The sequence below is a fragment of the Haliotis cracherodii genome, unplaced genomic scaffold, assembly GCF_022045235.1.
Source record: "Haliotis cracherodii isolate W230 unplaced genomic scaffold, xgHalCrac1.p SCAF_1, whole genome shotgun sequence".
NCBI lineage: Eukaryota > Metazoa > Mollusca > Gastropoda > Lepetellida > Haliotidae > Haliotis > Haliotis cracherodii.
This window is the reverse complement of record NW_027266264.1, coordinates 13,955,889-13,982,600: the sequence shown is the minus strand read 5'-3', so window position 1 is coordinate 13,982,600 and position 26,712 is coordinate 13,955,889. Positions and strand designations below refer to the sequence as shown.

At 40.4% G+C, this 26,712-nt stretch overlaps 1 protein-coding gene across 1 annotated transcript in view; it reads left to right on the top strand.

Moving 5' to 3' along the window:
• Positions 1–19,070, top strand: part of LOC139473304 (cullin-associated NEDD8-dissociated protein 1-like) — a 36,068-nt gene extending 16,998 nt beyond the window's left edge. The window contains exons 16-32 of the mRNA XM_071255835.1: positions 2,224–2,355; positions 3,623–3,656; positions 4,904–5,003; positions 7,345–7,430; positions 9,115–9,315; positions 10,141–10,203; positions 10,697–10,792; positions 11,212–11,279; positions 11,559–11,653; positions 12,598–12,701; positions 13,096–13,163; positions 13,733–13,922; positions 14,569–14,757; positions 14,963–15,034; positions 16,148–16,319; positions 17,020–17,166; positions 18,061–19,070. Of these exons, the coding sequence (XP_071111936.1) occupies positions 2,224–2,355; positions 3,623–3,656; positions 4,904–5,003; positions 7,345–7,430; positions 9,115–9,315; positions 10,141–10,203; positions 10,697–10,792; positions 11,212–11,279; positions 11,559–11,653; positions 12,598–12,701; positions 13,096–13,163; positions 13,733–13,922; positions 14,569–14,757; positions 14,963–15,034; positions 16,148–16,319; positions 17,020–17,166; positions 18,061–18,188 (1,945 nt within the window). The 3' untranslated portion in view covers positions 18,189–19,070. The remainder of the gene's footprint in view (positions 1–2,223; positions 2,356–3,622; positions 3,657–4,903; positions 5,004–7,344; positions 7,431–9,114; positions 9,316–10,140; positions 10,204–10,696; positions 10,793–11,211; positions 11,280–11,558; positions 11,654–12,597; positions 12,702–13,095; positions 13,164–13,732; positions 13,923–14,568; positions 14,758–14,962; positions 15,035–16,147; positions 16,320–17,019; positions 17,167–18,060) is intronic.
• The last annotated feature ends 7,642 nt before the right edge of the window (positions 19,071–26,712 follow it).

Below are 26,712 nucleotides of genomic sequence, written 5' to 3'. Positions count from 1 at the left end.
CATGCAGCTTTAAGCAGCAACTAGATGGTCAGTTTTCTATCTGTGGTAACATGGTGACGTCTAGTACATGTTTAATACTATGACAACCACTGTTGATAATGTGGTTATCGCTGGCCTTGACCTCCAAGTTATTCATGTTATGTGTGAAAATAGAGTAATTTAAAACCCCTGTATCCGATACATTACATTACAAGTTATTGGTGAAAAAACATGTTAATAATAACAGTAACTGTTCAACCACCAGCTTACGCAGATTTTCTAGTATTTCCTGGTTAGCTAAAAAGAGCATAACATTCACAGTGCCTCTGGCCATATGTTTTCTGCCCTACAATATCCCATTTTTAATTTCTGAAATTTATGAACAAATGATTCACGGTTGTGATTCACCTGCAAAAAGAGAATATCAACTGTATCGCACACATAGTATAAGGATACGTAACATATTGTGACCCCCCCCTGTATCGTACACATTTATTGTTTACAAGTTATATACAATTAATGAATCGAAGTTGATTTGATTGCAAGAATAATTTTGAAATTTTAGATAGTTTAGGTGTTCGGGACCATACTGTAATTATTATATGTGTCAACTCACCAGTTCTTGACATGGTTGTGTCTGTGTGGCCAGACATGTTTTTATGGTGGCAAATTAACACTGAATCGTCTTCAGGACTGATGCATTTGTGTCAAATCCTACCAACAGATTCACACAAACTGAGTCTGTAACAATCTTGATGTTTTCCCATGTTATCCCCCACCATGAAGTGGGGTGCGGGTATAGGAACAGAGTTTGTCCGTCTGTCCTACCGTCCACCCGCTTCTCAAAGGGATAAATTATTTTACAAACTATTTAAGTTAGAGAAATGAAATTTTACACACTGATATAACTGGTCATGATCTTTTGTCATTAATTACTTATGGTTTAATGATACTGCGATAAGAGGCCCACAAAACAATACATCGATTTAAAACCCCAGTATCCTGATACATTACAAGTTATTGGTGAAAAAACATGTTAATAATAACAGTAACTGTTCAACCACCAGCTTACGCATATTTTCTAGTATTTCCTGGTTAGCTAAAAAGAGCATAACATTCACAGTGCCTCTGGCCATATGATTTCTGCCCTACAATATCCCATTCTTAATTTCTGAAATTTATGAACAAATGATTCACGGTTGTGATTCACCTGCAAAAAGAGAATATCAACTGTATCGCACACATAGTATAAGGATACGTAACGTATTGTGACCCCACTGTATCGTACACATTTATTGTTTACAAGTTATATGCAATCAATGAATCAAAGTTGATTTGATTGCAAGAATAATTTTGAAATTTTAGATAGAAATGGCGTTTGGGACCATACTGTAATTACTATATGTGTCAACTCACCAGTTCTTGACATGGTTGTGTCTGTGTGGCCAGACATGTTTTTATGGTGGAAAATTAACATTGAATCGTCTTCAGGACTGATGCATTTGTGTCAAATCCTACCAACAGATTCACACAAACTGAGTCTGTAACAATCTTGATGTTTTCCCATGTTATCCCCCACCATGAAGTGGGGTGCGGGTATAGGAACAGAGTTTGTCCGTCTGTCCTACCGTCCACCCGCTTCTCAAAGGGATAAATTATTTTACAAACTATTTAAGTTAGAGAAATGAAATTTTACACACTGATGTTACTGGTCATGATATTATATGAGTTTGAAAATCGGTGTCTTAAGTTCATTTTTGACAGAGCCCTTGCTCCGTGCGTTTCAAATTCATTGTCTTGTGTATTCAAGGGTTTATCCTAATTGGATGATATCTGTAAAGTATATTTGCCAATTTTAACTTCCCATGTGCATGGTAAAATTAGAGACCCGTAAAGAAATGGAGTAGACGAGGCCTTCAGCAACCCATGCTTGCCGTAAAAGGCGACTGTGCTAGTCGTAAGAGGCGACTAACGGGATCAGGTGTTCAGGATGCATGTCATGATGATGTCAATCCTTGGATTGTCTGGTCCAGCCACGATTATTTGCAGATGGCCGTCATACAGCTAGAATATTGCTAAATGCTGCGTTACACAACAAACAAACAAAGAAAAATGATATAATTAGGCCTATATTGATCTTGTGGTTGCAGTAAGAGGAAGACCCTTGGTGTTTTTATTCTTGTTTGTTTATAAGATTTCACTATCGCAGTATGTATGATTGTATCTTTTCCTGTTTTGTTTCAGGGGTCAAATTATTTGTAATCTTGGTGACTCTCTAGCATCTGAGCTTAGAGAGTGTTTACCAATCTTTTTGGAGAGGTTAAAAAATGAAATCACACGGCTGACAACAGTGAGAGCTCTGACCATGATAGCGAAGTAAGTGTTGAAACATGTATGTCTCATCTTGAGTAATTTTCCCAGTGTTTATGTTCTTAAGAAGCTTTTGGTGCTTAGTATCACATAATATAGTGTCTGATTATTGAAACACCCCATTCAAAGTAGCCTGCCTTGTCAAAGATGACAAGGCAAGAGAAATAAGAAAAGGTTATGTTGGGTTCAAGGTCATAGGTGTGGCAGGGAGTTGTGGGCTGCCCTAAGCTATTATTAGCATGAGTTATATTTGACAACATGAGTTACCAGCAGGCAGCAAGCAGCAGCAGCAGCAGCAGCAGCAGAACAGCAATGGGCAACTATGTTGCCAGCAGCAAAATACTAAGTTTCTGCAGAAAAGCAGACATGAATTAAGTTAAGCCAAAGGGTTCACATCCGCTGCAAACAGAGGGACTGAACAGATTCTCGTTGAAGAGCAGGGACTTAATAATTTTGATGATTACTTGGTGATTAAATAAGTGTTCACATTTGTAGCCAACAAGAACTCGCCCAACTATAACATTTATTGAATAAAGAAGCAACGTTCATGGTTTGGCCTGTGCCACATATGTAAACAAAATTGTTTAGAGAGAATAGAAATGTGGCAAACAAGCAAGGGGGGAGGGTGGGTAGGAGCCAGAAAGTAGAGAATTGCTGTACAAAATTAGGTTGAGAAAAGTTTGACAGAACATAACGGACGATGGTGATGACGAGAAAGAAGGTTCGATGACGTCATAGGAAGTAGAATTATGATGTAAGTGGCGGAAGATTGGAAGAGGAAATGATGTAAAGGGGGTAAACAAAGAGGTGCATTATGGTTTTAATAAACCCGTTTGGTGAGAAGCGCTAAATAAAGATTAAGTAAGGGTAAGATATATGGATCAACAACTTCTTTGTAACAATGAAGAGCGACATTAACGCTGTTAGAAACTACACCTAATCGTCCCTTGTAATTGTAAGTTGTTTATCCATATATCTTATCCTTACTTTGTACTCCAACTTCTAAATGCCTCCCAAAGAAGTTAGTCTGATTGGTTTTGTTCATCTTAAGCACTCTTTGTGTGAAGACATGTTTAGAAATGTTGGTCAGTTTGCAGACATAACTAAACCTTCTCACTTAGGATGTCATCACATATTGCAATATCTAGATAGGTATACACTTTCAGAAAAATTTATGTATCTGTTGTCAATATTATATATCTATGCTAAAATGTCCAAACACACCTACTTCTCATGTCATCTTTGTGACAGCTGTTTGATTTTGTCTTTTCAGTTCTCCCCTTAAGATTGATATAAGACCAATCCTAGTAAGTATCAGCAAATATTCATTCTCTACAATACAAAAGACTTGCTCAGTCTAGACAGTGTTTCAGAGGATACAGGAACGGAGTTTGTCCATCCATCTGTTCGCATTTCAAAGGGAACAATTTTCCCCAAAACTGTTCTAGTCAGACAAAGGAAATTTTACACACTGATGTAATTGGTCATGACCTCAAATGAGTTCAAAATTTGATGTCATAAATTCATTGTTTGCAGAGTTGTGTCCCTTGCTCCATGGTTTTCAACTTTGTGCATACTGTGTAAAATAGGGACAAGTGTTCTCAGAAACTACTGAAGTTACACGAATGAAAGATTGCATGTTTATCTAAGAGATTTGTCTCAAGACTGAGTTCGACAATTGGTCTCGTCATTTCTTTTTTTAGAGAATTATGGGGGCGGTCAGGTAGCCTGGTGGTTAAAGCGTTCGCTCGTCACGCTGAAGACCCGGGTTCGATTCCCGACATGGGTACAATGTGTTAAGCCCATTTCTGGTATGCCCCGCCATGATATTGCTGGAATATTGTTAAAAGCGGCGTAAAAGCATACTCACTCACTCACTCACTCACTCACTTTAGATAGTTATGGCCCTTGCTCTGTGATTTGCAACTTAGTGCATACTGTGTGAAATGGGGACAAGTTTCTGAGAAACTGCTCAAGTTACCCTATCTAAGCAATATTTATCAAGACTGAGTTATTTTTTCCAGAGAATGGGCCTTTTGTGTGTATAAGTTTCACATTTAAGCATTTTTACTTGTGACACAAAGCAGCCCATGAGCCTATCTCTTCTTAGGCTTTATTGAACTCTTTATGTGCCCCATAAGAGAGATAGTGATAATGCTGTTTTCTTGTTTTTGTTATCTTTATATATTTTTTCCGTTTCCTTGGAAACAAGTTTGACTTTGACTCTGTTCAAATCGTTGTGTACATGGAAATACAAAGTTCCAAATCCCAATTCCATGGTATTGTTATGTTTATATTTTTTGCCGTTTCCTTGGAAACAAGTTTGACTTTGGCTCTGTTCATATCGTTGTGTACATGGACACACAAAGTTCCGAATCCCAATTTCATGGTATTGTTTTGATTGCTCAATAACTACTCTTGTATACGGACTGACAGATTGGATAGAAATTCTCTCATCATGTTGGGCTTCAAGTAACAGTCAGATGATTTGTTCTTTCGAATTTGTAGGTGGTGTGGGGATTTGTCTTCTTCTGATGACTCTTTTGTTTTTCAGACTGAAGGGGTTCCCATTTTGGCATCATTCTTGAGGAAAAACCAAAGAGCTTTGAAACTGTGTACCCTGTTGTGTCTAGATGTTCTCGTGAAAAACTATGGTAAGTGTGTTATTGTAGATCTGGAGGCAGTAGTATACTCACAGTACAGATGACATTGCATGACTGGTGTTAACAAAGTCAGCAGGGAGATATTGTCCAGCACTGAGATGCATTTTTGGTTAAAATGTTCGCTAGAAACATCAATCTCTGTCAACCCACCAGTTCTTGACATGGTTGTGTCGTGTGGCCAGACATGTTTTTATGGTGGAAAATTAACATTGAATCGTCTTCAGGACTGATGCATTTGTGTCAAATCCTACCAATAGATTCACACAAACTGAGTCTGTAACAATCTTGATGTTTTCCCATGTTATCCCCCACCATGAAGTGGGATAGGGGTATAGGAACAGAGTTTGTCCGTTTGTCCTACCGTCCATCCGCTTCTCAAAGGGATAAATTATTTTACAAACTATTTAAGTTAGAGAAATGAAATTTTACACACTGATATTACTCGTCATGATCTTATATGAGTTTGTCTTAAGTTCATTTTTGACAGAGCCCTTGCTCCGTGCGTTTCAAATTCATTGTCTTGTGTATTCAAGGGTTTATCCTCATTGGATGATATCTGTAAAGTAAATTTGCCAATTTTAACTTCCCATGTGCATGGTAAAATTAGAGACCCGTAAAGAAATGGAGTAGACGAGGTCTTCAGCAACCCATGCTTGCCGTAAAAGGTGACTATGCTAGTCATAAGAGGCGACTAACGCCTGAAGGGGTTCCCATTTTGGCATCATTCTTGAGAAAAAAACAAAGAGCTTTGAAACTATGTACCCTGTTGTGTCTAGATGTTCCTGTGAAAAACTATGGTAAGTGTGTTATTGTAGATCTGGAGGCAGTAGTATACTCACAGTACAGATGACATTGCATGACTGGTGTTAACAAAGTCAGCAGGGAGATATTGTCCAGCACTGAGATGCATTTTTGGTTAAAATGTTTGCTAGAAACATCAATCTCTGTCAACCCACCAGTTCTTGACATGGTTGTGTCGTGTGGCCAGACATGTTTTTATGGTGGAAAATTAACATTGAATCGTCTTCAGGACTGATGCATTTGTGTCAAATCCTACCAATAGATTCACACAAACTGAGTCTGTAACAATCTTGATGTTTTCCCATGTTATCCCCCACCATGAAGTGGGATAGGGGTATAGGAACAGAGTTTGTCCGTTTGTCCTACCGTCCATCCGCTTCTCAAAGGGATAAATTATTTTACAAACTATTTAAGTTAGAGAAATGAAATTTTACACACTGATATTACTCGTCATGATCTTATATGAGTTTGTCTTAAGTTCATTTTTGACAGAGCCCTTGCTCCGTGCGTTTCAAATTCATTGTCTTGTGTATTCAAGGGTTTATCCTCATTGGATGATATCTGTAAAGTAAATTTGCCAATTTTAACTTCCCATGTGCATGGTAAAATTAGAGACCCGTAAAGAAATGGAGTAGACGAGGTCTTCAGCAACCCATGCTTGCCGTAAAAGGTGACTATGCTAGTCATAAGAGGCGACTAACGCCTGAAGGGGTTCCCATTTTGGCATCATTCTTGAGAAAAAAACAAAGAGCTTTGAAACTATGTACCCTGTTGTGTCTAGATGTTCCTGTGAAAAACTATGGTAAGTGTGTTATTGTAGATCTGGAGGCAGTAGTATACTCACAGTACAGATGACATTGCATGACTGGTGTCAGCATGGAGATATTGTCCAGCACTGAGATGCATTTTTGGTTAAAATGTTCGCTAGAAACATCAATCTCTGTCAACCCACCAGTTCTTGACATGGCTGTGTCTGTGTGGCCAGACATGTTTTTATGGTGGAAAATTAACATTGAATCGTCTTCAGGACTGATGCATTTGTGTCAAATCCTACCAACAGATTCACACAAACTCAGGTTGATGAAAAATATGACCTTACAAACAGATGTTGAAGGGAATGAAGATATGACAAACTTTGTGCAGATTATGATTCATGAAAAATATACCTTCGGATTCAGAAATTGAACAGAGTATTATTATCAATCAGTCCAGTGAAAAGGTGAAGTGGGGAACTTTCTACACACAACTGCTCATTATTATGATTATCTCTCTTTCTTTTGTTAATGACATTCATCGTGTTCCAAGATGTATCCAAAGTATTCTTGTTGGTACACTTGAATCTTGTAGGGCACACTTTTCCTTGATAAACAGCCATCCTTATGCTTACTAAGGAGGAGACTGATGGTATGATATGGAGCTCTCAGTGATTGTTACTGGGTACTCCAGATCAGCTTGTACACAGTAGGATGTAGTGACAGTGGAATCATTGCTGTGTGCACACAACCAGTCACATTTCCTTCCTCTCTGCCAGGTCCAGCCTTGACGCCAGGGATGATCGCAGACATGATGAAAGAAATGCCATCACTCATCAATGAGAATGATCTTCATGTGTCACAGGTAGGCCAAGGGTCTCTTTCACACAACATTTAAGTGGAATGAAGTTTTCTAACGCTTGCTAGGCTATTTCAGTTACCGTCCAGTGTCAGTCTCCCTCTTCCTCCCTGTATCCTTCTCCCCCTCCTTCTTCTCCCCCTCCTTCTCCCACACTTGGTCTCCCTCTCCACCTCCCTCTTCCTCTCTGCATCCCTCTCCCCCTCTCCCTCTGTTTCCCACTTCCTTTCCCTCTCTGCCTCCTTCTCTACCCCCCCCCCCCCCCCCCCCACCCTCCCTCCCTCTCCGCCTCCCTCTCCGTCTTGCTAAGCTACTTCAGTTACCATCTAGTGTCAGTTTCCCTCTTCCTCCCTGCATCCCTCTCCCTCTCGCACTCCCTCTCCCTCTCCCTCTCACTCTCACTCTCACTCTCACTCTCACTCTCCCTTTCCCCTGTTCTGAGATAGACATAACAACACTCTGGAGTCCTATGAGGTCACCATGGAATGCAATGACTGATGACTGAACTCACCTGTTTAGCACAATGTAGAATGTGGTAAAACAGAACTAAATCGTTCGACTAAATTATTATCAATGAACAGAGCATTTAAATAAGATGGGATCCATTTTTTTTTCAAGAAAAGTATACATACACAGTGAAAAGTCCTAGACAATGAGATATTGTCCAGCACTGAGATAGATTTTTGGTTAGAATGTTCACTAAAATTATGACATCAATGTCAACACACCAGTTCTTGACATGGTTGTGTCTGTGTGGCCAGACATGTTTTTATGGTGGAATATAAACGCTGAATCGTCTTCAGGGCTGATGCATTTGTGTCAAATCCTACCAATAGATTCACACAAGCTGAGGTTGGAAAATATGTTGTTACAAGCAGACCTTTAACAGGACGAACACAGGTAAATGAAGATATGAGGAGATAAGTGTGCCATGACCTGCATCACTATCCTGACCAGGCTTTTGGCTTTCCCCTCACAAGCTGACATACCGTGGTATGATTGAGATACTGTTCAAAGTTGTGTTAAACCAGTTATGTTGAAGTTTATTATCTACAGGGATGAGAATTGTCTACAGATACATGAAATTTTGTGGATTTCGTGACATCAAGGGTCAATTTTGTGATACATGCTATTGTTATATACAGTAAACTATTGTTATAACAAACTCAAAGGAACCACGAATTTTAATACGTTATAACTGTAGTTCGTTATGAGCATATGTAAAATATATATACAGCAAATTGACAGGACCAAGAAATAGTTTGTTGTAAGCGTGTTCATTATAAATGTAGTTTACTGTACACATATATATCATATAGTCCTCCAGACATTGGCTAACTTTCAGTGTGTGTTCTGTTTTTAAGATCCATTCTCATTCCTGTATCTATTCTTGAAGATTAATCAGGGTCCCTTGGGCACACCAGAAACCTATGATTGTGGGTTCGAATCCCGGTTCACCATGATTATGTTCTAGGTTTGTTAGCACCGAAGTGGTAAACGTCCGAGACCTGCATCATTTCGGGTTTTCCTCCCACATTAGGCTGACATGCTGTGATATAACTGGAATAATGTTAAAAGCGGCATTAAACCCAACTCACTCACTCACTCACTCATGCCATAGAACATTTGCAAACCATTGTTGTAAAACTGGAGTCAGTCACCCAGTCATGTGATATGTTATATGTTGCAGTTAACACTGAACCTCCTGACGTCCATCTCCCGGATACAGAAATCCTCCATCTCCAACATACAGTCAGAGATCCTGCCGCAGATCCTGGTTTTGATACAGTCGCCCCTACTACAAGGCGGAGCACTCAAAGCTCTCTTAGAATTCTTCCAGTCTGTAGTGAAACTTGGCTTAGCCAAACTAGGCTTTAAAGATCTGTTACAGGTAGGGATACTATAGGGATAGACATTTGGACTAGCCTGCCAGCCTGAATCAATTCGTCATATGTTAAAGGTATCCTGAGGGCTAGCAGAATATCATGTTGTGTACATCTTCCCAAGGCAAGAGAGTTAACTGACTATAAAAGTCCAGTTTCCACCCTTGCCGAACTAGGCTGAAGTTACATTTTGGCTGGACTAACGAGTCTATTCATAGTCCAATCAAAAGCGCGCAACGCAATCGAAATCCGGTTTGAAAACTGTCATGCAGATTTCGGTCGATTGCAGGATTTGCAAAACATCAGCAGATATTTCCCAAATCTTTTCATGTTTTTAATCAAGGTGCTCACGTGATCTGATGCATTTCGCGATGTAAGACCCGTTTTATCACAATATAGATCTTGATTATCGATCAGATCGTCCTGACCGGGAGCCACCATTTTGTGTGAAGCAAACGCAAGTGATACGAGAGGTGGAATCTGATTGGTCCATAGGAGAGGCCTAGAAGGGACATAACTGGTAATAGCCACTGGTGGCGCTACGATCGAGCCCACTAATTCCAGCCTTGTTCGGCAAGGGTGGAAACTGGACTTTTAAAGTCAGTTAATTCTCTTGCCTCGGGAAGATGGGTTGTGTAGGGTTTTTTAGTCTCTGTATGTTATTACAAAAGGAGCTAGTTTCAGGTTAATTGCTGTACTCAAGTAGGGTTAAATTGAAACTGTCAGCAACACCATGGTGGCTTGTTGAGATGTACTAAATTCTTTTGAAACTGAAATCTTCTGCAATTGTGGTACTCGCTCGTGGTAGATAATATGGAATTGTCTTGTTTCAGCTGTTGATTATGCCAATTTACAGTCCACAACAAACAGGCACTGGATTTGCTGTTCATAAACAGGTCAGTCACTATTTGTCAACAAACAGGAAGTGGTGGAAGCTACTTTACTATGAGAACCTGGCATAGCACATTCGTTAATTAAGGCAAAGGCCCAAGTTTTGCAAAGTAATTTGGATGTACTTTAATCGTAACACTCTGATTGTGTTGTTGAACAGGGCCAGGAGACAATAAAGACATTTATGATTTGGAAGTTATTGTCAGATTGGCTGATCTTCCCTATTGATATTGCTGGAATATTGCTAAAAGTGGTGTATTCACTCTCACTCACTCACTCACTCACTCACTCACTCACTCACTCACTCACTCACTCACTCACTCACTCACTCACTCACTCACTCACTCACTCACTCACAATTATCTGAGTGACTATGACTTCATTTATCCAAAATCCAGATTAGGAACAGTAAACATAGTGGAGAGAATTCACGTTGAATCTCAAGACATTAGTTGGATTGTCATTTTGTGATCATTGTCATGTGGTTGTTTGTTGCAGGCCTTTCATTCCATAGCCAAATCTGTAGCTGCACTAACTGTGATGAGCCCGGAAGAGGCAGGCAATGTTGTCAACCAGTTTGTTAGTGATGTTAAGGTAAGGGAACATTGTGATCACTCTATTTAGGGCATTAACCATATGTTTGTTGACATTTGTGGGTGATTTCATTGGAAGTTGATTAACAGCCGTGTGTTTCAGATTTTTGAGTTTCCATGCATCAAATGCTCAATAATCCCCATAAACCTGAATGAAAAATAGGGAAGATAACATTAACTAACTCTCTCTCTCTCTCTCTGTCTGTCTATCTCTCTCTTTTTCTATCTTTCTCTCTCTATCTCTCGATCAATCTCTCAATCTCTCGAATTTGCAGTTTTCATAAATGCAAAGATTTTGGGATTCAATCCTATTTAACAATGTTTTTGAACAATCACATAACAGCACATACACCCATAGATTTTACAATGTTTCATAAGCATGATGAATTGATTATTATGTGAATTATTTTTTTATTTCAGAATGCAAAGTCAACCGATTCAATAGTTCTATTCTCATTATTAGCCCTCGGCGAAATAGGAAAACATGTGTAAGTATATTGATCTACATCTCAACTGTCCATGTTACAATTTTTACCCGTTTCCTTAAAATCTTCCGGTTTGATAAATACCCTTTGTACCCCATGTTACAGTGTGTGGCCTGGCTGATTGTGTGTCATCATCACTATAAATATGCAAGCAAGTGTAAAATATTGATGGATTTAATGTTCAGTATATGTGTAAGTTTGGCATAAACTGTTGATGATGCTGAAAACTTAAGATGCTTTTCGAGTGCTCAAACTGAACTAATGTCTGGTTTTATCTTGCAGTGATTTAAGTAGCCAAGGCGAGATTCAAAATGTAATATTAGAGTCTTTTTCATCACCCAATGAAGAAGTGAAATCAGCAGCATCATATGCTTTAGGTGAGTAGAGAAGACATACTGAGTATATGTGAGTGAGTGAGTTGGGTTTAACGCCGCTGTTAACATTATTCCAGTTATGTCATGACGTGTCAGCTTAATGTGGGAGGAAAGCCCAAAGTGATGCAGGTCTCAGACGTTTACCTTTTTGGTGAAACCCACGAGCACAAGTATGGTGCTGACAAACCTAGAAACATAATCGGGGCGAACTGGGATTCGAACCCACAATCATAGGTTTCTGGCATGCCCAAGGGTCGCAACTCTGCACAGCGAATCGCGCCCCCTTAGACGACTGGGCCACCTGTGCCCCCACTGAGTATATGTGCAGCATGTACGTTTGGAGTAAAAAAAGTCAAGACATGTGGCTTGTGGTATACTAGCTACAATTTGACGTATTTGCATAAAGAGCAGTTTCAACACTGATGCTCATGTTATGTCCCCTGTGAGTTGGAATAGGACTTCCCATGCTTGTCGTAAAAGGCGACTAACGGGATCGGGTGGTCAGACTCGCTGACTTGGTTGATGCATGTCATCGTATCCCAATTTTGATGCTCATGATGTCAGTCAATGGATTGTCTGGTCCAGACTGGATTATTTACAGACTGCTGTCATCTGTTACCAGGGTTTGAAATAGATCTATGCCTGTTGGCTTTTCCATGGGCAGTAATACTTGAGCAGTACAACCATGAGTTTCTATCCTGTTTATGTACTGTTTATAGTCTGGCTAGAAACACTGAGTATCATATCTACATTACCGTATCATGTCTTATCTTGACATGCAGAGGTAAATGGAAGACTGTCAACTTTGACTGGGATAATTCTTTTAGAGAGCTAGGGATATAGCGATCAGCATATCCGTCCATAAGTTTGTCCGCCATTGATATCAAAGTTAAGTTATGTTGTGACGTTTCTATTTGAGTTGTCTTTCACACATTCTTCATTTTCAGGCAATGTCAGTGTTGGAAATCTACCCAAATTCCTTCCATTTGTGTTACAAGAAATAGAAAATCAGCCTAAAAGACAGTATTTGTTACTACACTCTCTGAAAGAGGTAAGTGTGAGACTTGTTCTATGCGGCAGTGAAAGGCAGGAGGTTTCAATAAGTTCCTTGAAAGTAATGTGGGGAATAGATTCTGTATATTGAGTGGGAGAAAAAATCTGCATGATTGGGTCTGAATATCAGTCTTGCATTTACAGTTATTGTAAATTATCATATGGAATAAAGCTAAGTCAAAAGTTCTGTAGAAGTTTAGTTGTATTATGATGACTGCTAGAGTTAAACCTTGTCATAGACTTTATCTGTTGTGCCGTTTTGATATTCATGTCCGTTTTTGTTTTGAGACTTATCAACTTTTAAAAATATTGATGGTCCCGGTCATCAACGTAACCAGGTAAACAAGGTTTGGTAAAGCGGTGTGGTTAAAAAGGTATCATCTGTTCCTCAGATCATCAGCTGTGAGTCTGGCTCCCCATCTGGTGTAGAAACTCTCAGCCCCTATGTACAGACAGTATGGTGAGTGATGTGATATTCATGGCAGTAAAGTATGGAACTGTCATGTATTTTATTTGAAAGTATTAAGAAGGGTTCTGGATTATTTGCTGATATTGGCTATGGTATTTGAAGATGAGGACTTGTCTTTCAAGATCCTTGTCTTTAACCCTTATTTAACAACAAGTTTTGTTTCTTTGAGAAACTAATATGTTAGGTCTTACTCAAATGATAAGGCCTTTAAGTCTGAGCTAAATACAGTCAAACACTGTTGTGTCAAACTTACCGTTGTCTCGAAGTAAAAGCTTAGTCCCTATGTATTCCTTCTTTATTCATCATAGTAGGATGTGTCGCACCTCGTATAACTCGAAGTATTTACATAGTTTCTTAGGTTACAAAATAGGTTTTCAACACTTTCTATTCTCCATTTGGCACAGACCACATCCCCGAACATGTGACTGGACCTACAGTAGACTTTACATTCTCCCTAGCTATGTTATGATCTCCGTTGAAAACGCTTTTGCAGGAGAACACAAGTTTGTTTCAGTATTTATAGGAGACTGCTGTAATCTAGTGTGGACATGTTGTTCCAGGACGATGTTGTTTAATCACTGTGAGTGTCCTGAGGAAGGAACGAGGAACGTTGTGTCCGAATGCCTGGGGAAACTCACCCTGATCGACCCTGGGAACCTCCTGGGTAACCTGAGACAACACCTCAATCACCAGTCTGCTTTGACACGTAGCACGGTCGTCACAGCAATTAAGTTCACAATATCAGACCAGGTAGGGGGCTCTCTACCAATTCATTTCACGGACCTTAAAGTTTTAAGCTGAAATACTTTTGTTTTCATAAATAAGAGAAATAGTTCAGGGTTTGATGGAATTATTTTTTCAACATATTGCTAGATTCCAGCATGCAAGTGGCACAGTTCTAAAGCTGAGGGCTCCAAATGGCTGTGCAGAATTGACCCTTGTTCCTGCAAGGTTGAGCTGGTCATGGGTTGATTCCCAGACTTGAATTTATGATCCTTGGTCAGTGGGTCCTTGAGGGTTGCACCAGAATGGTAAATGTCCACAAGCTGTGTCACTGTGGGCTTTCTAATACATGAAGATCTGGTGTAGAATAGGTCTTCAGCAACCCATGCTTGCCATAAAGGGCGACTATGCTTGTCGTAATAGGCGCCTAACGGGATCGGGTAGTCATGCTCTCTGACTTGGTTGATGCAAGTCATCGTATCCCAACTGCATTGTCTGGTCCAGATTATTTACAGACCGCCTTCAAATGGCAGAAGACTAATACATGTACATAGCATCTTGCAACCAAGATACTGGTAAAAGCAGCCTAAACTCCCCCTTCCACTGTTCTGCCTTTAAGTGTTTCATTGTCTTTGGTTGTATACTTATATTGTCTGAACAAAATTACTTCCAGCCACAAGGTATTGACACATTGCTGCGAGGGTGTATTGGAGACTTCCTGCGAACGTTACAAGACCCAGACCTGAATGTGAGGCGAGTGGCCTTGGTGACCTTCAACTCAGCCGCTCACAACAAACCCTCTCTAATTAGAGATCTCTTGGATTCAGTTCTACCCCATCTTTATAATGAAACGAAGATAAGGGTAAGTAAGGTTGAATACATCATGGCTGTCATAACTGTCCGTTTCAGTGACTTCTGAGACCTTTTAAAGAGAGATGACTCTCAATAAGCCTATAGACAGGACAAAATTAAAAGGTGATTTCAATGAACTGCATGCACAAACATCAATTATTTACAAGCTATCACATGGTTGACTATCTGTAATTTTATTGTTTGATCACTAACAGAAAGAGTTGATCCGGGAAGTGGAAATGGGTCCTTTCAAACACACACTAGATGATGGTCTGGACATTAGGAAGGTAAGTTTCTGAACGACGGTCATCCTGGGCCCAATCCACAAAGCGTAAGAAGTGATACGATTGTAGTTTATTGTTCAAAAAGTCTGTTTTGTGAATTGAGGCCCAGGCTACCGAAAAGCTGGAAGACATGAAGTATCAGATGAAGTGTATACATCATAACTGAATTCATCATCATACATACATCAGTGTAATAAGTATCAGTACATGGTCATTGAATGTATCACTCAAACTATTCAAGTAAACAGTGACGTACCCAGAATGTTTGTAACACAGCTCACAGCCCACAGCTTACACCCAGGCTGGATTTTAAGTCAGTTCGATATTTAGGCTTCAATGCTGTGTCTACAAAGAGCAAGGTTTTATGGTGCGTGGTATCAGAGGATAACATTTTTTCTACTGCTTCTCAATCTATGCATAAAACAAGAACTCATTGGCTACCTTCATGTGATCATGCTGATTTGCGTGTTAGCATAGTGAACATTTTACATGAAGTAACGCTCCAACCTGGAACAAATTACTTAAGAATGCAATGTATATAAACTTCCTCACCCTTTGAGTCTCCTCACACAAAAGGGCAGTCGGGTAGCCTAGTGGTTAAAGCGTTCGCTCGTCACGCCGAAGACCCTGGTTCGATTCCCGACATGGGTGAAGCCCATTTCTGGTGTCCCCCCCGCCTTGATATTGCTGGAATATTGCTAAAAGCGGCGTAAAACCATACTCACTCACTCACTCACTCACTCATCACACAAAAGTCACAATATGGTTGATTACTGCTGACATGACATAAAATTTAAACTCTCTCACTCACCACACAATGGCAATATGTTTACATGAATTATGTTGGCTCCAATCTCGGTGCAGTAGGAAGAATATATCAAGTCATTGTCGTGTTGACCCGTAGTCAAAGTCAAGCAGTTTAACAATATGTTGATATTAAAAACTATGACCCTGAATATATTACAGTAAGGAAGGATGAGGAGTGGACGTTTTCACCTGAATATTGAATATGCAAATTTATTGATATCTCAATCGATAGCTAGATGACTGTTATCCTCTTTGAAAGATAGCTGCAGATGCCAACCAGTTCTTCAGAACCATTTATCTCCATTTTAGGCAGCCTTTGAGTGTATGTACACCCTGCTAGACTCCTGCCTAGATCGGCTGGACATATTTGAGTTCCTCAACCATGTAGAAGATGGACTTAAGGACCACTATGACATAAAGATGTTGACGTACCTGATGCTGGTCCGTCTTTCACATCTCTGTCCAAATGCTGTACTTCAAAGTAAGTTGGAACATTCTCCTGTTGCAGCAACTGTATTACTTCATGGTCATTATGTTCAGGGGCGTTTCAAATGTGAACCTACTCATGATATGGCAGGACTGAAGTTCATTTAGAAATGTCATGGATTTCTCTATATGTTGTAAATGTCATAATTTTTCTGTTTCACCCTTTCCACAGCAAATAGGAAATTGTATATGATAAGGTATTATAAATATCTATTTAACTGTTGACTTCCATTTCTTTTGTGTTTATAGAGGTATTAACGTGAAACAACAGTGTGCTATAGTAGATTTACGAAAGTGTGCACACCAGTTTGTATGTTTGACTCATTGACGCAAAAACTCATTGAAGTCAATTCTTATAAATAAATATGTCAAAAATAACAACTTCACAGACTACTCTTTTTAGTATTAACACACAAGAAAATGGAGACAACAGTACGAAAACAATGACACTATTCAAAGCACCAATGCAACACAGACCCCTCCCATTCTATTTGCCTTATGAGGATGGATGTATTTGTAATGTTTGACCTGACAGATTGTGCATCATTGATTCATTGTGCTCTGATGGCTGGGGCAGTTGCTTATGCCATTAACCATTGGTTTGCCATTCCTCGACCCAAGCTTGAAGTACCACAAACTCACTCACTAAAATCCCCAAATGTTAAATGTTTGCAACAACTTGCCATTGGTTTCAGGACTGGACCGACTGGTGGAACCACTGAGGGCAACTTGTACAACTAAGGTGAAGGCCCATTCTGTGAAGCAGGAGTTTGAAAAGCAGGATGAGCTGAAGAGATCAGCTCTCCGAGCTGTGGCTGCGTTGCTCAACATCACTGATGCAGGTTCGTATGGTCCTTGTTAGATAATGCTAGCCTAGGTTGTATTCCTCATTCGGGGCACGAGTGGCCCAGTTGTATAAGGCGGCGCGATTCGCTGTGCAGAGTTGCATTCCTTGGGCACGCCAGAAACCGATGATTGTGGTGTTTGAATCCCAGTTCGCCCCGATTATGTTTCTAGGTTTGTCAGCATCATACCCATTCTCGTGGGTTTCACCGAAGTGGTAAACGTCTGAGACCTGCATCACTTCAGGCATTCCTCCCACATTAAGCTGACACGCCGTGATATGACTGGAATACTGTTAAAAGCGGCGTTAAATCCAACTCACTCACTCACTCTCACTGTATTCCTCATTCTTGTCTGGGATCTGCTTAAGTGTGATTGAAGTTGATTCACTTGAGATCCTTTGTCTGCCTGCCATTACTCAGTAGTAGGTTAATGTACAGAGGGCATTAAATGGTGCCACCTGATTTGTCATGATACTTGCAAGTACAGTACTTGATCCTGACAAATTGATCACAGTACTTAATTATGTGGGACTTTGTTTCATGATACGACAGTTAGTTTCTTATGCCTACATCTTAAGGTTAGTCCTTTAAATAGTCCATAAGGATAACAGAGGTAATGTTCTTTCTGTTTACTTGTCAGTCTTTTTCAGCCAATCTTAAAGCACATGAGAAATAATAATCTTCGTCAGATTTAGGTATTAGTTGAGTAATTTCGACAGACACAGTTGAATTGTTTCGACTACTCTGACTGCACAGCTGAATCATCCCTAGTAAATAGGAGTGGTCTTATATATTGGAGGTTGTCTGCTGCTGTAATTGACACAGGCATCTCATTACTGTTATTGTCGTCATTACTGTTACCCTGATACAAGATGCCTATTCTGTTTTCAGACAAGAGTCCACAGATGAATGAGTTCCTTACCCAGATCAAATCAAGTTCAGAACTGTCTTCTATGTATGAAAACATTCAGAAAGATGCCATCTCAACGTCGGACTCAACCACGATGGACACAAGCTGAATACCTTCTTTCCCTAGCGTTGTAATCAAGTGCTCTTTTAAGTCAGGGTGTGGCTTTGCTGGGTGCACATGTTTGTTAAGTATGAGCAAGACACTTAAGATCATTAGAAAAGCCTCTTCCGCAACTGACAATGCTGGACTTCTATTTTTTAGTTAAATGGATCAGTGTGAAAAGTTTGTACATGTATACCACTCAAAAGAATTTAAACAACACCCAATTCTTTCATATCACTGTAATTAATCTGTCATGCCATAACAGATAAACTATAGCAATATGAAAGAATTGGGCGTCCTAACGTCTTTTGTGTAGTATACATAGCTCAAGACAACAATACAACACCCTGAATGACACTTTAAAAAGTGCTATCACTGTTGGTTTCCATAAATATAATGTGAAAATAATGCGATGAGAATCCATGTTAAACATGCTGTTTCTTGTCATGATGGATTGATATGTTTGTTATGCTGATAATCTTGATCAGGCATTTCATAAGAACGCCTTTTGTGCTATGAGACTTGACTTTGTCAAGCAGATGTCATTTCCTGGTCTGTTGGAGACCTGCCCGTTTCAATGCACAATCGGTAAATATTGTGTAATACCTAAATTTGGTTGCTGTCGTATTCTGGAAAGGCCTTTGTTGATATGTGCACAACCACTCGCAACTTCCTCTGATGTCCTTGTTGTCACTTCTACAAACCAGGAACCTGTTCCACGAAACGATCTTTGTGTCCAGTGTCTCAGTCAGTGCTAAAGTATTGGTGTTACGTTCATCTTTGGGCTAAGACCACTTTGTGGAGCAGGGTCCTGAACACGATAAACCACTGCTGTGACGACCACTTGAATCCTACTCTAAGGGTAATTGGTTATCATTGCAAATTGTGTGTTGACTGATGGAACGGAGTGTTGTGTTTTTGATTGCAGTTTTACTTGTTAAGAGTACAGGCTACAAAAGTGTACCGAGGGAGCAGCACGTTAAAATAGATACTTCTGTATATCAATGCTTAAGTCAAATCCTGTATGTTATGTCATGGTCAAAGTAGCCCCTGCAGAATTGTTGTTGAAGTATAAAACTATCACATATGCTAATGGAGAAGGTGATGCAAATATCACAATATGCTTATATGCCTTTCCCCCAATGTAACATTCAACCATATTTAAAATTGTTCAGTGTATATATACCAAATTCCCAGATAATAATATTTTGTTATACTACAACAAAATCACAAACTAGAAATGTCAAAATTCAGATGGAAGTCTTTAAATTTTTGGAGGAAATATAATCAATAATCTGGAACAGACAACATTGATTCATAAAGATCTTGTTCATTACCAAGTGAATGTTTGTCATTCTAACCTTGGATCAATGGCTTTCTTGGTCAAATTTGATGATACAAGCTTTCAGTATGTTTGCCCCTCACTTTTCTGCTTGCTCCGGTGGATGCCCACAGCCGTAACATGCCTGCGTATCAATGCACTTTTCACAGATATGATGGTCAGGCATTAGGAAGGCCATCCAGCGGTGTACATATTGAGTCCCCGTGACGGTTATCTTCACTTAGTTTGTACTATCAGTGTGGCAAAACCTGCGACTAATAAATACAATGTTTATCTAAGTGAAGCGTTTGGTGTTATATTTGATATGACCTATCTGTGCTGCGAAACTCTGTTAATTCGGATGCTACTTTTACCACCAGAATTGTCCAGATTAATGTATCTGTAGTATGCAATGATGTACATATGACTAGACATATATCTTCCAAACAAAAATCACCAGGTCTAATAATGTCCTCCACAGGGCGATGGGGGTAGGCTCATGGTTAAAACGTCGTTTGTGATGCCAGGGTCGGTCGGTCGGTCGGTCGGGTCATACTGTGAACCACTGTTTTGCCTGCCCCATACTTTCTACAGATTTGCCCAGACAGAATTAGGATGGAGATGATCTGAAATGCTCCTTCCCTTGTCTGTCAGTTCGGAACTGTTTTGCCAAAGTGGTAAACCTTAAAACTGCAACAGCTTTGGGCTTTACTTCCACATGAAACTGAAACCTGTTGAAGCAGGAAACTGGTTTCAAGCAACCTTTAACTAAATTCACTCCCTGGTGCTTTAAACCTTAGTTGGCCGGAGGATGGTACCCCTTGGGATGAGAGGTTTCTGTGTAAAAATATAGATGCTCATTGTTTCAATCACATAATTATTAACAGACAACCATCATACAGCTTGATATTAAAAAACAGATTAGAGAGGTGTTCTGTAAAAAAAATAGTTTTTATCTGTAGTCTGTGGTAAACTTTTACATTTTTGACATCTCTGAAACCATAACGCCAATGAAGCGGAAACTTAGCAAGTTTGATCTCTGCTTCAGTTTCTCTAACAACTACTGGCCAGCCATAACAGCAAGTATACTCAGTCAAAAGGAGGGATATGAATGACATTCACACTTGGATTATTAGTTCAGTGGACTTTGTCTAAAGTGGTCTATTGGTAGAGCGTCCGCCCGGAGAGCGGAAGGTCCGGGATTTGATTCCCGACCGCGTCATACCAAAAGACGTTAAAAAGATGGTACTTGATGTTACCCTGTCTGGCGCTCGGCATTAAGGGGCTAAAACAAGGACTGGTCGGCTCGGAGTCAGTATACTGTGTCTGAGTGGGGTATTCATGTTAAACTGCGACATGGTATCTCAGTGAGCTAGCACTATAAATCGGCATCAGTCCGGACTAGTACAAGCAGCCACACAAACACATACACGTACATGCACGTCGCTATATAAGTGCAAATTGAGTAAAGGTACTTAAAACTTCAAAGCGCATAGTGTTTTCACAATAAGTTAAGCTAAGTTGGATTATAGTTGGAGCAGAGACTAATTTCTAATGTAAACTTGTTTTAACATCTCACAATTATTGGCCTTTGCAAGTTACAATGTAAGTTTAATATGATTTATTTGACCAAGGTAAAAAATAAATAAGGTGCCGTTTTCGCTCGAGTCGAGGTGCCGTTTTCGCCAATCGGTGCCGTTTTCGCCCCGGTGACGTTTTGCTGAGGTGCTGTTTTCGCTATAACCCAATCTTGGACGCGACGTTAAACCCCATTAATCCTCACCTTGTCTAAAGTGATGAGATGACCAAGTTTTGTTGTTTTTTTCAAATGACAATTTAAGAAGTTCAGATAGCTCCTGATTGAAACATGAATACATCCAATAGGCATTGTCCAACCATGTAACAATGGATTAACCCGCGGCTAATTTGCCTTCTAAGGCATTTATATTGTTTGTTAATTGTTAACCGCCACACTCGGCAATATTCCAGCCATATGACTGCGGTCTAAATAATCGAGTCTGGACCAGTTGTCGAAGAAGAAGAAGATGTTTATTCTCATGAATCACCTAGGTGACATAAAGAAGTTGACAGGAGAGACATATATACAAAGAAATGAGACAATAGTTAGTGGAGCATACGCAGTCCATATTTTATTACTGGGCTAGTCCTAAGAGGACAGGTTTATAAGAACAAGTCATAAGTGAAACAAATTTTTCAGTATTTGGATATTTACAATATTATAATGGGAGATATTTATTTCTTAAATGATCCAATTCATGGCATTCTAGTATAAAATGGAATTCATCACCAATTTTATTTTTACAAAGAGAGCAAAGCCTATCTTCCCTATTGAGTTTATACCATCGGCCAGTTTCAACTGGGAGTCTGTGGTTGGTGGTTCTGATTTTAGTAAGCCAGATGCGTAAATTATGAGGTTAATACAATATGTAGTCTTCTACTGAGAGGATATCTTTATACAGATTTTAATAGTGTCCTTTTGAGGAATTTGCTTTACTACTCCTCCAGCTTTGTAAAAATTGATCTATAAGGACAGTTTTGACGTTAGCCTTTATCCATTGTACACTGGGAAATTCCTGAGACAGCCACATGTGATTCAGACCTGTACTTTGTAAAATACGTTGGATTTCATTTACAAGTGTGAACTTAAACTCTGGGTGGGCAATTTGGAGTTTGAACATAATTTTGTACATTATACCTGATAATTTGGTTTCTGACAGAACTAATTTGCACAAATATGATACCATTCTTAACTTAGCATGGATGTTTAATGGGTATCTCCCTAATTTCCCGTACACCATGAAAACAGGAGTAGTTTGCTTAACCTTGTCCAAGATGAATTGTATACTAGCTCCGGGACTCGCGTTTCATAACCCGGGGCGCCAAACAGTGGCACACGCGGGGAACACATTGTATGACATGGGTGCGACTCACTGGTCTCCCAGCCAACCATGGAATTATTGCATGTCGGTTTAAATACCGTTATCAATACTATGCTTAACCAAGTTCAGTGCGTAGGTTCTATGAATATTGTCCATGGTTGAAATGGGTTCAAACACTCGAACCCCAGGTGTGTGTCTTAACATTTAAATCGTAATCAGAAATAACACAGAAAGTATGGAATTTCATTGCTTTGTGCTCACGAGTGTACGAGTCGGCAGATCTATTCATATGGCGACCATACCCGTTGGTTTCACCGAAGGGGTAAACGTCTGAGACCTGCATTACTTCGGGCTTTCCTCCCACATTAAGCTGACACGCCGTGATATAACTGGAATACTGTTAAAAGCGGCGTTAAACCCAACTCACTCACTCACTCATATGGCGATGTCATCCTTCAAGGTTATTGTTGGTTTGTTGGCCTGAATTTCCAAAATGGTTCCAAATGCCTTTGGTCCACCATCGTTCGATCTAAGTGGTTTTCACATTGTCCATGAAGTAGTTACCTGCGGACCTTGGGGACTGTCATTGACAGCATCAACTTAGAGGCACTATCAGGGTAATGACCATAGTCTGCTACAAGTCCTTCCTCCCGCTTACGGTGCCAAATACACTGTGTGTAGCGAAAAAAAGCATCCACGAGTGCTTGTAGTTGGTGGAAATACAGCTAGTACATCGTTGTGAGCACCACGTTCTCAGTCCAGCTGAAAAACATGAGAAACCCTGTGGAAGCCAAGGTTGTGTGGATCGTCTCTTGGATCTGCTCTAAGGTCCTCTCATACGTGCGTTCAGTCCTGTCAGGCAGCAAACAATAAACTAATGGAAACATATACCCTTGGAACTCGGCATGCAGCATGTACAACCGACCACACGGCTTGGGAGATGAGGAGTCCGGGAGTATGGTTTTACGCCGCTTTTAGCAATATTCCAGCCATATCGCGACGGGGGACACCAGAAATGGGCTTCACACATTGTACCCAAGTCGGGAATCGAACCCGGGTCTTCGGCGTGACGAGCGAACGCTTTAACCACTAGGCTACCCGACCGCCCCTCTGGTCGGAGATTCAGCGCAGTCCGGACATTTGGAATGCGGTTGGGTTGGCCGTGGTCGTCCTTTCACGTAGGTTTTTTTGTTTGTTTGTTGTTTAACGCTGCACTCAGCCATATTCCAGCTATATGACGGCGGTCTGTAAATAATCGAGTCTGGACCAGACAATCCAGTGATTGACATCATGAGCATCGATCGATTGGGATACGATGACATGCATCAACCTATTCTACCCCGGATCTTCACGGGTCACGTCTTTCAATTTTGAATGAGGATTGTTCTATTCGAAAAGAAGATATTTCATTATGAGCAATATTATTCTCATTTTCTGTTGTAAAAATGATTATGTCGAATTGCATTGTATATTTGCTCAGTTTTAGTGGTAGCTTGACCTCTACATTACACAGAACATATATATATACACACACACACACACACACACACACACACATGCACAAAAGTTAAGCGCCACCCACCATATTTGTGAGCCGTTACTTTTGGCACTTAATGATGACTATTTTAACGAGATGTACGATTGTTATAAGCCATATATGTAAACCTCATGTGATGCAAAAGTTGTCCCAAAGCAAGTTTATCTTGTGTTCCAAAAGAAAATGAGCAGAATGGAATTTTACCGAAGACCAGGAATTGAAGGATTAGAAAACATTGAAAAACGTTTTTTGTCATGTAACTGTCATGATATCAGCAGACCATATCAGGTGTCACATAGACACCCTAGGGAGTGCAGAGTCTATTGCAGGACAGTAACGTGTGTATGATCCAAGGACATTGACCACAGCTTCAACCCCAACGCATCATACTCATTACAAGTCGTTGAATGCTTCTCTGAGGCAAACGGATCCATTCTTCATGAAGTGCGGCTTCAAGTCCAGCGTGATTTTGAACTGGGGGATCACGATGTCTGATTTTCCGGCCTAGAATGTCCCAGAGATGCTCAATCGGATTAAGATCCGGGATACAGGCCGGCCAGGGAAGAGTGGCAATAGCTTCTTGACGCAAATAAGCCAAAAACTGCCCGAGATATGTATGGTCTAGCATTGTCGTCCATGTAAACAGGTCTTGTCTGAAGAGGATGGTTGTCAAAATGAGGGATTACCACTGGACGAAGAACGGCATCTTGGTATTGTTGTCCATTCAGGTTTCCACGAATTGTCACCAGCGGAAGTTTGCAGCCGAAGGAAACACAACCCCATATCATGACAGACCCCCCGCCACATGCTAAGGTCTTCTGGATGTTCCTTGGTGCAAAACGAGTGTTCGACACTCGTCAGGCCAATGGATCCTTCTCCAGTTGGCCAAGTTCCATCGACTACGGGCACGACACCATATCAGACGATTCCGCATGTGCCTCTCTCATTGGGTGATCCAATGCACTCTTAAATCTGTTGAAGTGGCAAATGGATTTCGTCTGACTATCCTGAAAAGACGTCTATCCTCTCTGTTAGAGGTCTTTCTTGGCCTACCAGACCTATGCCTGTCGTTGACATCATTGGTTTGACCATGTTTGACAATCAAACGAGTGATAACACTGTGATGACGACCCATTTGTCTTGCAATGGCCCTGCATGACATGCCAGCATTGTTCATGCCTATCACTTGCCATCTTTCAGCGTTCGTTAACTTTCTCCTCACCATGGCTGATTTTCAACCTCGATTGGAAGGGGAATCTCAAACAGGAGCAAAATGCAGCCACGTTTCTGAAACTTGAATTTCACTATTTATAGGGTAGGGGAACTGCAGCAACACGTAAAGCACGCTTTCCTTGTGGTATCTGGACAAATTTGGGTTCATGAAACTATGGAAGCCTAATTCAGTCATACATCATCATATTTCGTATTTCTGATTCCCACACGTGAAATCAAGAGACTATGAATATGGTGGCGCTTAACTTTTGTGCATGTGTATATATATCGTGTACAATAAAGTAGTATATATATTACAAGTCACGTGTATGAAATATTAAACATTACATACCTGTGGACCCAATTGTGTTTATTTAACCTGCATTTATGTCATGCAAATTGCCGCCATTTTTATGTAATCAGTTCAAAATGTTAGGCGAAATTCACATCGGCCGTTCAGCGATTCGACACCATGAGACACATATATGGTGCAAGCAAGATGTCCTCCTGGAGATGTTTACCCTGAATCAACGACGAATAGTAACGAATAATTGTTCACGCAGTACGTACTAGGAACTCTAAATTAGAGTGTGATGAATGTTGGTTGTGAAGGCCACACTCGGCATACTTCCAGCTATATATTTCAGTGCGACCTGTAAATGATCGACTATGGACCAGGCAAACCAGTGACTGAAATAGTGAGCGACAACCCTGCCCTTGCACGATTACATGCCCCCGGTCCATAAGTCGCATCTGGAACAACATACGGTTAGCGATTTTCCTCGACGCTTAGTCTTGATATTCTTAGTTGCCAAAGCAGGTTAGAGTAATATTGGCCATTAATGGTCCGACAGTCGGTCCCGGTAGTATTCCCTTGAAATCCAAGAAAACCGAAGCCATCACCTTTCCAGCTGATGGAACAGACTTTGCCTTCGCTGGAGGAGGAGACGTTAGATGTTTCCACTGTTTCTCTGGCTGGTGAACTCATACTTCCTCCACTGTTACACATCGCTCAACAAAACCAGCTGGGCGTGCTTCAAAACGAGAGATGATGAACCGAGAGCCTCTCTGATCAGGAATCCGAAGCCTTGGAACCCAGCCTGCTGAAACCTTTGCCATTCTTTTTGCCATTTGCCAACTTTTTATAGTTGTGTGTTTCGTTCAAATGCAGCCATGGACAATTTTGTACCAATACATGTTGAAAGTGTACTACAAGGATCTACACTGTAACGTCATTCGTAGCTAGGCTCAGAAGTTAATGTTCTATGCTCGTCGTCAGACAGAAGGCCACACAGACATGTACAGGTGGCAGCTGAGGAATTCTTTATCCAGGGGGTAATATCAATGTGTATTAGTCATACTGAATCCCCATTTCATTACCCCATAACAGAAAGGATTGACCACGTGGAACCCTGTTCTGACCTGCTATATACTAACGTGAGCTAACGTGCACGGTGGAGGTCGGTAAGACGTGTGTATACAAATCGCAACAAGGTTATTTCTTAATTTCTTTCAGAATTGCCAATCCATACATATATTACAAATTACTAGACCTATCTAT